This window comes from Penaeus monodon, chromosome 6, assembly GCF_015228065.2.
Source record: "Penaeus monodon isolate SGIC_2016 chromosome 6, NSTDA_Pmon_1, whole genome shotgun sequence".
Lineage (NCBI taxonomy): Eukaryota > Metazoa > Arthropoda > Malacostraca > Decapoda > Penaeidae > Penaeus > Penaeus monodon.
The window spans coordinates 42,768,354-42,780,762 of record NC_051391.1 but is presented as its reverse complement, the minus strand read 5'-3'; the positions used below and the strand labels follow the sequence as shown (position 1 = coordinate 42,780,762).

Sequence of the window (12,409 nt, the reverse complement as noted above, 5' to 3'; positions counted from 1 at the left end):
CTTACTGATAAATTGGGACCCATGGACACTTTCACTACCCTCGATGATAAAGCAGCTTACTGGGCAGTAGGGGTATAGCCTACAGACTTAGGCCTACTGAAACAAGATACCCTGCTATTGATCTTGAGGCTTTGAGTGTTGTAGACCGTGTACGACTCTTTGATTGAGTTAACTACCAGTTAGTGGTTCCTGACTCCTTAAAGAACTCAGCCCTTAGCTTCCCATCTAGGTGTTCAAAGGACACATGAGAATGCAAAGACCATGTTTTACTGGGCCAATATGCATTGCAAACTGCCCAATATGCCAGCAGTCCCGAGCTAATCCCCAACCCAAAGGGTTCTCATGGCAGACACTCCACTTGCCCAATATCCACTTGAGCATGTGTCCATGTACATTATGGACTTTGGCCCTACCATACCAGTGCGCTATGATCTGTCTATTCTAGATCAAAGTTCAAGGTGGCTACAGATTGTACCATTAAGAAAAGTGACTGCAGCCTCTGTCCACCAGGCTTTTGTAGATCACTGGGTGAATTTATTTGGTTTACCTCATGTTTTCCAGATGGACAATGGAGTACAGTTCACTAGTGGCCTTTTTAGGGAACTGGTTGAAATGATGCACTGTAGCCACGGCGGCTCAGACATGAACCTACCGTTAAAAGAAAGAAGAAGCCATCATTTCACCATCTGGTACCACCCCCAGGCAAATGGTCTGACTGAGAGAACCAATCGAGTTGTAAAGTCTGCTGTTGAAGCCTCTAATCAATCTAGGACTAATTATGGTAGGTACAGTCGTGGTAAAAAGCAAAGTTTTCAACCAGACATAGGTGCACTCGTTTGGTACTATGAGCATCAGGAAGAATACAGGTGCAATTGCCCCTCTCTCTGGCAGGTGGAGAGGCCCTGCAAGAGTCGTAGCTCGTCTTGGGCCAGTTTCTTTTGAAATTAGAGACATACACACAGATGTCCAAATTAAAGCTCATTTAAATCATATAAAGCCATCCATTACCTCAGATAAATTGTCCTACGAGTCCGAGGATGAACTAGATGAGCCTGATCACGACTTTCCCCTGGAAGTTCTAGATCTTGAAAATAGGGTGAATATCCTTCCCTGTAATAGGGAGACTCTTCATGTAAACAGAGCTGGTGATATGCGACTAACTAATGTCCAAGGTTACCTTGGTGTAGCAGTTCCTGGGCTTGCAGACGTTGCAGATGGCGAAACTGTCAGTAATCCACCTGCTAGTACAGGTGATGCTGACTCTCAGAAGAATAGCTCTACGGCAGAAGCACGTCCTAAGCAAGGATATTGGTTGTGATCGCTTGACCCTACGTGATAGCATGATAATGCTAGTGAATAGTGTGCCATTTGATAAGTGTAACCATTGTTGATAAGGGCATAACTAGTGTTCGAGAATCAGTACATTTTGAGAAGTAAAGCTTATCTTTAAGCCAGAAATCAAACTGTAAAATTAGAAAGATTAGTTTACTAATAACACAAATTCATTTAAGCAGCTAGTGATGCTGACATTGTAGTGTTGTATTTGTTTTGTATTTATACTATATTTGTGTTGATATAACTGTTTATAATATGATATAAGGTGATATATTGTGATATATTGACTACTGATGTGTTAACCTTTTTTGTGGCCATATATTTGTTACCCTGTGGTATGGTATGGCAGCTTGTGTAATGCACGTCCAGCTCCACATACACCATAGCTTTAATGGCATGTAATCGGGCTCAGGCCTTCCTTTTCTTCTGCTTCCAGGTCGTCTCCGCTGACGCTCCGACCCCTTGGCATTGGAGGGTTGTGAGGTCTCCGACCCCCCTCCCCCCATCCTGAACCGTAACCTCTTGCCTTCTCCTCCCTTATCCTCCTCCTCACTCTTGCTTGCCAAGCCTCCCCTACACCTCCCTTTTGCTTTCTCTTACTAATCTTACGTCATTCATTTCTACCATCTCCTCGTTTCTCCTCCTCCCTGTTCCTTCGGTATCTTTTTCTCTCGTTTTCTTTTTCTCATTTCTCTCATTCACTCCTTTCGTTATTTTTTCTCTTTTCTCTTCTACTTCGTGATTTACGTTCTTTTGTATCCTCTTCTCGCATACTAATCTTCTTGCTTTCTACCTTTTCTATTCCTACGGTGATTTTACTCATTTCTTCCATTCCCATCCCTCGGTTCTTTTTTATTTCTCTCATTTTCGTCCTTTTCCTTAAGCTTACGTCTTCATGCCTACCCCCTATCCTTCACCCTAATACCCTACCTGTCCCCTCGACACCCTTGATACCCTATCCCGAATCCTGACCGGAACCTGGGCAGTCCAGCGGGCGGCGCTCAGCCACGCTGGAGATGATTCTCGCCCACGAATACTCTATTGCTGTCAAGCCATTTTCTTTGGAAAAAAAAACATATAAAACAATTACCAATGTTACTTCCCCAGTTTTCCTCTTGAGCTTCGAATGCTCCGAATCAATGGGTGGCGGATAAGCCTTGGAGTTTTTATCGCTTTTTATTCCCAGTAAAGTCTTATTTTAGAGAGGGGGATCTAAATATCTTTCATTCTTTTATACATTTATTTCTTTTACTAATGACTTCAACGTTTTTATATTTTTAACACCGAATCCCTCCATTTATTTTATAAAATTCATTTGAGGCTATTAAAGGTTTTTATATTCTTGTAAAGTTACTTAAATCGTCAATTTTATTAATTATCTTTATTAATCTTAAGGCCTTATTTCCGCCGTCAAAAATTGTGGCGCTACAATTTCCTATAACTCCGCCCCTATTTATGGGGGCGGAGTCATATATAAACTGCAGCGCCTTTGCCTAGTTTGAAACTGAAAGAAAATGGGAACTCAAATTTGATGCTGTACTCTATAATGTATTATTCAGCAACGATGATGATGTTAATGAGGATATTATTGCACCTAGTGCTAGACTAAATGTATTTACGTCTCTGTGTACATATATTTACACACATATATATATATATATATATATATTTATATATATTTATATATATATATATATATATATATATATGTAAATATATATGTAAATATATATGTAAATATATATGTAAATATATATATATATATATATATATATATATATATATATTTATATATATATGTGTGTGTGTGTGTGTGTGTGTGTGTGTGTGTATTTATATAATGTACATAGGCATGCTTTCTTTTCAATTTCCATTTATTATGTGGATATGTAATGTGATATAAGATATTCTACATCTATGACCATAATGTGATCTTAAGAAATCTCTGTCAATACTTAGGCAATATGGGAAAACATGTGGACATTTCACTAGACCGTCATGCTCTAGCACAAAATATTTATCTTGAAAAGCTACATTACTATCGTAGTGAAAAGGATTTTATAATAAGGCCATGGCTAGGAAGAGCGAAACTCAGGTTTATCTTTCGCATGCCTAAGCTTTTGATAAACACATTTCAATGTCATGCACAGGCAACAATAATCATTATTGTTTTTATTATATCATCAATGCATTAGCCTTGGGCATATTCAGGCCTCCAAAAATGTTCCATGACGAATAAGATACAGGAAGTATCTTAGAGTCATATTTTGTTCACAGAATGTGTTTGAATGGTCGAAAGAATATTACGGAAATTTATATTATGTTCTACATAATCAGTTTACTTGTGTACGTATGATTGAATAGGAAGGCGTAAATACAATTAATATCAGTTCATAAAGAGTGACATTCAAAATATTGAAAGGAGTGTGACTCCTAAAACCAATGTCGATAGACGAAGGAAAAAGCACATGCAGGGAGGCGCTTTTTCAACAGATTTAGGTAGTTCTAAATCGTTCTATTTGTAATTTTAAGATGTTGATAATGAAGAACTTGTATATACTGCTATTTCCTAATAAAATATCGGTAAAATATCTGCTGATAACTTCATATGATTCAAAAATAAAATCAGATTTGTCAACTTAAGCATGATTTTTAGGAATAGAGGTGGAGAGCGTTTGGCAACGGCGTACTAACATTGGCAACGTTGCTGTCGCGACCGGCTCGGGAAATGTCGCGAATGAAATTGGCGACAGTTTCTAATGTCGGAAGGCCGTTTTTTGTCTGCGGAAATAAAGCCTTTTGATAATTGTTTCATAACTGATTTTTTTTTCTTTTTTTCTTTTATATTTACCTGCCACGTCATCACCTTAATTATGGATTATATTAAGTATTGCAGGCTCCCAGAGGACACTGGGGATATATTATGTATTGGTGACAGATTTTACTTTGTTCTTGGTTTTGTTTTACTGATTAAATGTACCGTTTTATTGATTTTACTTACTGTGTTTTTAACGTCCTGTTAATCGCTTTTGGATGCGATTTTATTGTAAGCTTTCACTATTTTTTCTTAATCCTTTTACTACTATTTATTGTTTGAATAAATGTTAAAAGGTCTCCTATTCATTCATTGTATATAAGTTTTGTTAAAATAACTGTTGCCACGATGACGTGGCCCATTATACAGATACCTCTGGGTTAATAAACTCATACGGGAGTTGTCTCTGAATTTCGTGTTTGTGTGGATTACCCTTTACTGTGGCGTCGCTGGATCGGCAAGAAAAGGTTGTGTTTGAGCCGTTTTCTTTACATGCCGGTTAGGAAATGCTGGGCATGGATAAATTAAAAATTACAACCAATTTTTTTTTCTAATTTATATTGGCCAGCACCAGCCAGAGATACCCCGTTTCTGAAGCTTAAGCCCCTTTTAATGTTTCAGAACGAGCATCCTTTTTTTTAAATAAACTATTTATATTTTTACTTAACAGTGGTGCTTTGCTTTTGCTTTGCTTTTATCCATTTAAAAAGGATGGTCAAAACAACAAAACCGACCCTATTTCAAAGGGATGTATACCTGGGGCATGGGACAAAGTCTCCACACAGGGGAAGTGAACTTCCGGCCTTAAGCCGCCATCCGCCGCTTGGGTGGATGATTTCGGGCTCCCCCTTGACAGAAAGCCTTCAAGGGGGGGTGGTCATGAAAAATCGGTTCCATTTGGCTGAGCTAAACAGAATATTTAAGATGTAAATATTTAAGATGCAATATTTAAGATGGGGATAGTAGGAGGACTGACTTGTGGAGGAGGGAGCAGTGTTGAGAGAGGTAGTAATGCTGAGAGGAACAAAAAGGTTGCATAGTTAGTAATAAGTGAGAAAGTGGTAGTTGATGAAAAAAGTTGTGGGGGTACAAGGGAAGAAGTTCAGAATGTTGGCAGAGTAGCAATGTCTCCTGGAGGTTCAGTGTAGAACTTGATGGATGATGTGATAGTAGGCATTGAGGAGGGGGTAATAGTAGCAGTGTTCAGTCATGGTCAAAGGAAAGGCTTGAGTCTGGGGACTGGGAGAATTTGAATCAGTGGGGTCATTTGATAAAGGGGCAAGCCTCATTGCCCTTAATAAGGGTATTAAGTCTTCATTACTGGCCATGGTAAGCCTAGAGTATGTTGGGGAGAAATAGTCCACCCCTCAAGGTCCCTCTGAGGGATAAGGGCTAGACAGTTGGGGAATACCATGCCCGTTGCTCCTCCAGGCCATTCATGACTGGGATAAAGTCGGCCTTTCATCCTTGCAACATGGTTCTCACACCTTAGGAAATCAAAGTATAAGGAGTTGGAGAAGAGATGGATATGAAAAGGGGGGGGGAAGAGACAATTAGTTGAATTGAGGGCTGAGGACCAAGGCAGGGTAAATCCTAGCATTGGGTCTGCCTTCGTCTCGTAAGCCCCCCCATGGCAACAATGGGCAAGAAATGGGGGAGAAACACATGCCCAGCTATGTGCCCACCAATCATGCCATTTGTGTGGACAGGCCAAAACAGAGTAACAGAAAATACAGAATACGGAGAAGTATTTATAGAAAAACAGTTAACTTGATAAAGGCAAAACAGAAGGAATTATAATGTTACAAAAACTGATTTCCAGTGTTGCTTGAGATAACTATAGTGAAATCGACAAATAATCTGAAGAATTTCTGTGGAATGCAAAACTGAATATTTTCATGAATAATACATAATATACCTCAATATTTAAAATTTACCAGTATGTGCTTCCAGCATTGCCATGAAGCTCAAGTTAATTAATAAAGAGCCAGACCAAAAAAATTAATGCAAAGACCACAGAGATGCATGATAGAATAAATGAGGAGCATGGATAAATAACCTTGTCATGGTTGATAGTGTAAAAGTAAAGCAAATCACTGACATAACATATTTCAAATAGCTGAAATTCATTACTATTTTTCATCAAACTTTGGTCCACTATTTATAAGTGTGTTCTTTATGCTTTGTATTGACTGCTTTTCCCTCTCTCACTGTTGATGAGTTTCTGAATTAAGCAGTTGACAATGAGTCATTTTTATTATACAACTTTTATCAATAAAAAAAATGCCAACTTCTTTGTTACTTGTCAATATGACATGCACTTTTCCTTGTTCACATGAGTTATTCTTTATTTTTAAAATAGCATAAAAATTATGCAGAATTGTTTAAGATGTCTCTAATAGGCTGTGGAGTATTTTATTTTTTTGTGGCATAAATTTGCTTTCCATATATTTACGTGCTTTCATTAAATATTATAAGTATGTGAAAGCTTTTATAACTTGCACATTTATTAGGGCAGGAGGGAGATTGGTAGCATAAATAGACACACAGACAAATGAATATCAGATAAATGATTATATTTTATACCAGCCAGTTAAGACATAAAAAAATTGAGTAATAAAATATGGAACCATTTATAATCAGACATATATTTATATATTCAAAGCAAACATTACATACTTAAGACTGTGAAGTGGTATTTTCTGTGAGGAAAGAAGAAGAAAAAGTCAATGTTAAACACAAAGTCAATGTTAAACATAAGATTTATTTTTGCAAGTAAAATATAATTTACAAAAATTACAGATTAAACTAATTTATAAAATGCATAAAAAATTACATAAACTCTGATACAAAAATCACAACCCAATCTATCTACTTTTGTTCTTTGCTCAATTCCACAAAAGAAATATTGAAGACACTCTTCTTTTACATGACAAGGAGCACTTCCTAATTTCATTCAAAAAGAAATAGAACAAAAAGGTATGAATGAGAATGAATATCTTCAAAGTGTAAGAGATAGATCCAACTGGCTTCAATTATATATCTATGTCACAAATAAAGATCATGTATTTCTGATGAAGATATAATGGAAACTGGTCAAATACTTCTATTACAATGCAAAAATATTCATTTTCATTCATATCTTCTCTATGTTTGTTGCAATGAATGCAGTTCACTTGAAAAGAAGAGATTAATGTGTGAACAAGTTTGATCTATAACTTTATTTTTTATTTGAATATGAGTGGAAATCACCTGATACTGAACTAAGTAAAGAATATAAACCACCGATTTATACATAATTAATTTTCATTAATTATAAATCAAATTGATAACACAGATTAGTAAGGCACTTTAGTCAACATCTTAATATCATGTAAATCATATAACAAATCACCTTGATACAACAAATGCAAGACAACAAACTTTGATAAAACCTACATTAAAAGCATCTCAATATCAGCTGCGATTACCCTTCTCCCTAAAATTTATGATGAAAATAAAGTGTACCCAACAATCCATAATTTGATATCATCTATTATCTCCATTTTGGTTATAAACCAGAATTCTTACTATAAAAAAAAGATTCCCTTATTGTCAATATTTGTATTTCATTAAAAAAATAATCTTTTATATAGAAATAGGGAGGAACATAAATTCAAATAACAAGTACTGAATTCTACATAAAACTGGGGAGTCATCATCATTGTCATAAAAATACTGTAACTATATGATTATGGGATTAAAATACTTCTGATACTTAACATTTTGTAACATCAAGGCACTATGTATTTGTCAAGAATTTTGAACGGATTTATAATACCCTAATTCTTTCATTTATTTCCCCAATCTATTCAAGATAGTTAATGATTAAGACAGGTAAATACTACTTTTTGCTAGACTTTATTATTGCTTTCAGTCCCAACTATCACAATTACAGAGATCTTTAACCCAATGTCAGTGGGTGGCAAGACAGAATGCCATTCCCAGTGTAATAAAATTTCATCTTTTGTCTTGACACATAGATGGCTCTACAAGTGATTAGTCACCAAGGAGTCATCTATTAGTCTTACCTATCTCATCTGTTTACCCTTTTCCTTCATTTTTTGAAAGTTTCATTTCTATATATTTTTGTCTCTAATGTTAGAAGAAGGAAGGAAGAAGAAGAAGGAAAAATAAAATGGTCAATTCAAGGAGTGGGGAAATCAGGATCGGTTACTAGGGCCAACTGCTGGCTGGGCACATGTGGAGCCATCTGTATGGAAACAAAACTTTTCTAAAATATAAAGGGGACAGTACATAAATCCACTTACATTGGGTTAAAATACTCTGAAATTACTATATAAAAATACAAAACTCTAACAGTCATCTTTACTACACGAAAAATTGTAAGAAATCTTAAAAGAAAAATATCTAGAACTTAGCAGCACTGGGTTGCATAATTTCATTCAAGCAGATATTGTGACTCAGTATCAAATACTTTTAGATGTATTGTGAAGGTAATACTGATGTCACTGTTAACAAGGCTTCTGTAAGGTTAGATCAAATACAGCATTTTTCTAATCTGTGTCTGATTCTCACCCTGTGGCTAATAACCATACATCTTTAATAAATAGGATACTGTTTCTAATATACTGATTTCTACTTTAAGCATATTAGCTACTATAAAATCTCTTTCAATATCAAAATGATAAGAAAAAAAAGAAAAAGAAAAGAAAAGAAAAAAAAAAAAAATCACAGATATACATTTATATGAATGTGTGTGTTACTGTGTGAAAAATTTTCATTGTCTTGTACTACCTTCTTATTTGGTATCATACCTGTATATACTTATCCACATAAACACTATGCATAGAAATTCTTATATACCTCTGGAAGCAATGGGGGGAGGGAGGGGGGTTGACTTACATATTCAAACAAACTCCCTAAACACATTAATGCATGTACATATGCATAAGTATGATGTGCAAGTGTGTACAAGTACTTATAGGTATGTAAATATAGGCTAGTGAGAATTTTGTTTTTCTATATCTTGGAAAAGCCACTTAAACCACATGAACATTATCAAATACTTTGCAATTCCAAGCTCCATACTAACACACCAGTAAGCTGTGTAAATGTACTAACCGTAATTTCTAATTGTTCAAATTAATAATGAAGAGTATGAGTGTGAGTGTGAGAGTGAGAGTGAGTGTGAGAGTGTGAGTGTGTAACAGTGTATCCAGAAAGGATATATTGTGCCATGCTGTTGCATTACCTATATCTAATGTACCTTTGTTCTTTCAGAGAACTATTTACATAGAGGATAAGCAGAAAGATCACCTCTGCCCCTTCTTCTTCACATAAGTGTTCTTAAGGAAAAGCTCATCCTCATCTGATGAGCTTGAAACAAGGTCTTTGTAGGTGGATATTCTGCTTGATCTCTTCTCTGAAAAAGAATGTCCTACATTAGAATAAAAGGAAAGAAGAGCAAAGAAACAAAAAACAAAAATGCACTGAGAATCAAACCAAAGTCATTAGAGAGAGAGAGAGAGAGAGAGAGAGAGAGAGAGAGAGAGAGAGAGAGAGAGAGAGAGAGAGAGAGAGAGAGAGAGAGAGAGAGAGAGAGAGAGAGAGAAAATAAACAGTTCCCTCCTTGAATTTATATCAAAGTCCAATTCCTTTCTCAAAGATAAACAAACTTACTTTTTACTTTGTTCTTGGTTGCTCCATTCAAGAACCTTATCTGGGTCTCGTCATCTGAGCCGCTAGAGCTATCATTGAAGATGTCAGCAGCATTGCCTAGCTGGTAGAAGCCATACTGTTTTCTCCTTTGGTGTTTTGAGCGGAGAGTGGCAACACAGAGGCAACAGACCATTAGCAGCAGAGTAAGAGAACCTAAAAGGTAGGGTCAGAGCAGTTTGTAAGTACGACTGGAGAACAGAAATATACAATCTTAGTCTAAATATTCAGTTTTAATCACAAAACTGGCCAAGCAGAAACACCATTTTCATTGTTAGTAGGTTGACATTCATAAATCTAAATAACAATATGGCTATAGAGGTTTTTGGTTACTCAGAGAGAATATATGAATATAATACTTAATTTACAGACTCAAAAGCTGCACACATTTTTGTAAATACAGAAAAGAGAATGATGTATATAAAATGTGACAGCCCCCCCCCTACTCTGAGTAATGATAACTTAGCATTTATAAAATGAAAATGCAAAAGGCAGGAGACAGAGAGAGAAAAAAAATCTCTTCAGTATTTTCAAAATTAACTTGTAATTCTAATGTATAAGGTTTCAAAAAAAAAAAAAAAAAAAAAAAAGTGAAATGTCTACATATAAATACAACTAATGTCACATTTTGCAGCAGTCTCAATTTATAAATGCAGCATAAAATGCATCCATTTCTTTTATGCCTCAAATATAAATAAAACTTAGCTGTGCAACTTATAAGTTTGTAAATTATAGCACTGGTAACTTGCTATTAGTCCCCCACTGAAAATGCACACCTCTTAAATCCCATGTTCAAATGAAGAAAACTTAAAGATGCATTATGTTATGTATCATAAACCAAAACGTCAACAGGTGTTTTAGTATTATGAAAAAAAAAAAAAAAAAAAATCTAGCTTTACCAAGAAAAGGAGATAGGGAAGAAGGTATGTGGCATGTCACAGGTTGGTAGATGGGTAAACAGAATGACTAATGAGAGGTAGAAAGGGAGGTAAAGAGAGAGAAATTTAAAGTGAAAACAATAGATTGACTAATAGGCTGAAGAAAAATCATACAGACAACTGTTCCTGGATCTTATTTCCTGGGAATAATAAAGGCAGAATTCCAAATCCAGTTTTGAAAGAAAACCTGTAAATTACACCACACACACACACAAAAAAAAAAAAAAAAAAAAGCTATTTCCCAACTCACATCCACACTATAAAAACAAAGCAGTTATAAGCATCAAATCTTAAAAAGGAAGAAGGGAAGAGAGAATAAGAAAGAAAGAAGAGAGAAGCAAGAAAGCTCAAACAAGGCATTGTCGAAAGGTGGGATATCTAAACCACGCTAAAGCTATACTCCCCAACAAGACCGTGACCACCAAAACTCCTATAGAAAAGGAAAAAAGGCTGAATTAAAATAAGTGTAGAGAAGACTATAAAAGGATGCATCAAAGTGGGGCTAAATTTCCATACTTTTGCCACATTTCTTTTGTATTTATTAGGTTTCTGAAATATGTTGAGTTTCTTTAACAATAACACTAACAAAAGTCAAAATGAAATAATAATAAAGATGATGATGATAATATTAATAAGGATAATACAAAATAATTCATTAAAGCATTCAACAACAACAATCTTTAAATTAGGAGAGCAACACAACTGGGTTTCTCTGCAGCTCCTAATACTGAGAGACAGAGAGAGAGAGCGACAGAGACAGACAGAACAAGAGAGAGAGAGAGAGATAGAGAAAGAAAAAGAGAGAAAGAGAGAGACAAAGAGAAAGAGAGAGGCAAAAAGAGAGAGAGAGATAGAGGAAGGGGAGGAGAGAGAGAGAGAGAGAGAGAGGAGAGAGAAGGAAGAGCAGAGAGAGAGAGAATAATATATATATAATATATATATATATATTATAATATATAATATATATATTATAATATAAGAGAGAGAGAGAGAGCGAGAGGGGAGAGGGGGGGGGGGGAGGAGGGAGGGAGGGGGAGGAGAGGAGAGGAGAGTGAGAGGGAGAGGAGAGGAGAAAGAAGAGAGAGAGAGGGGGAGAGGGAGAGGGAGAGGGAGAGAGGTAGGGGAGAGGGAGAGAGAGAGAGAGAGAGAAAAAGGGGGAGGGAAGGGAGAGGAAGGAGGAGGGGGGAGGAGGGGAGTAGGAGGTAGAGGAGGGGGGGGAGAGAGAGAGAAAAGAAAAGAGAGAGAGAGAGAGAGAGAGAGAGAGAGAGAGAGAGAAGAGAGAGAGAGAGAGAAGAGAGAGAGAGAATTCAAAGAGAGAGAGAGAAGAGAGAGAAAAAGATAGAGAGAAAACAAGAGGGTAGAAGAGAGAGAGAGAAAGAGAGAGAGAAGAGAGAGAAGAGAGAAGAGAAACAGAGAAAGAGAAAGAGAAGAGAGAGAGAGAAGAGAAGAGAGAGATAGAGAGAAAAGAAAAGAGATAGAAACAGAGGAGAGAGAGAGAGACAAAAGAGAAGAGGAGAGAGAAAAAAAAAAAAAAGAACAAAAAAGAAAAAAAGGGGGAGAGGAAGAGAGAAGAAGAAGGAGAGAGAAAGAGAGAGAAAAAGGA

At 36.1% G+C, this 12,409-nt stretch overlaps 1 protein-coding gene across 3 annotated transcripts in view; it reads right to left on the bottom strand.

The window, feature by feature from the left end:
- Nucleotides 1-6,882: 6,882 nt before the first annotated feature.
- LOC119574485 (carboxypeptidase D-like) overlaps nt 6,883-12,409 on the bottom strand; it is a 49,791-nt gene continuing 44,264 nt past the window's right edge. Inside the window, exons 28-29 of one of the 3 annotated variants that reach the window (XM_037921729.1) lie at nt 9,829-10,024; nt 6,883-9,575 (exon numbers count right to left, since the gene is read on the bottom strand). In XM_037921729.1, coding sequence (XP_037777657.1) covers nt 9,518-9,575; nt 9,829-10,024 — 254 coding nt within the window. In that variant the 3' untranslated portion in view covers nt 6,883-9,517. Of the gene's footprint in view, nt 9,576-9,828; nt 10,025-11,029; nt 11,237-12,409 lie in introns of those variants that run through there. The other 2 variants (XM_037921727.1, XM_037921730.1) reach the window with 2 other exon arrangements.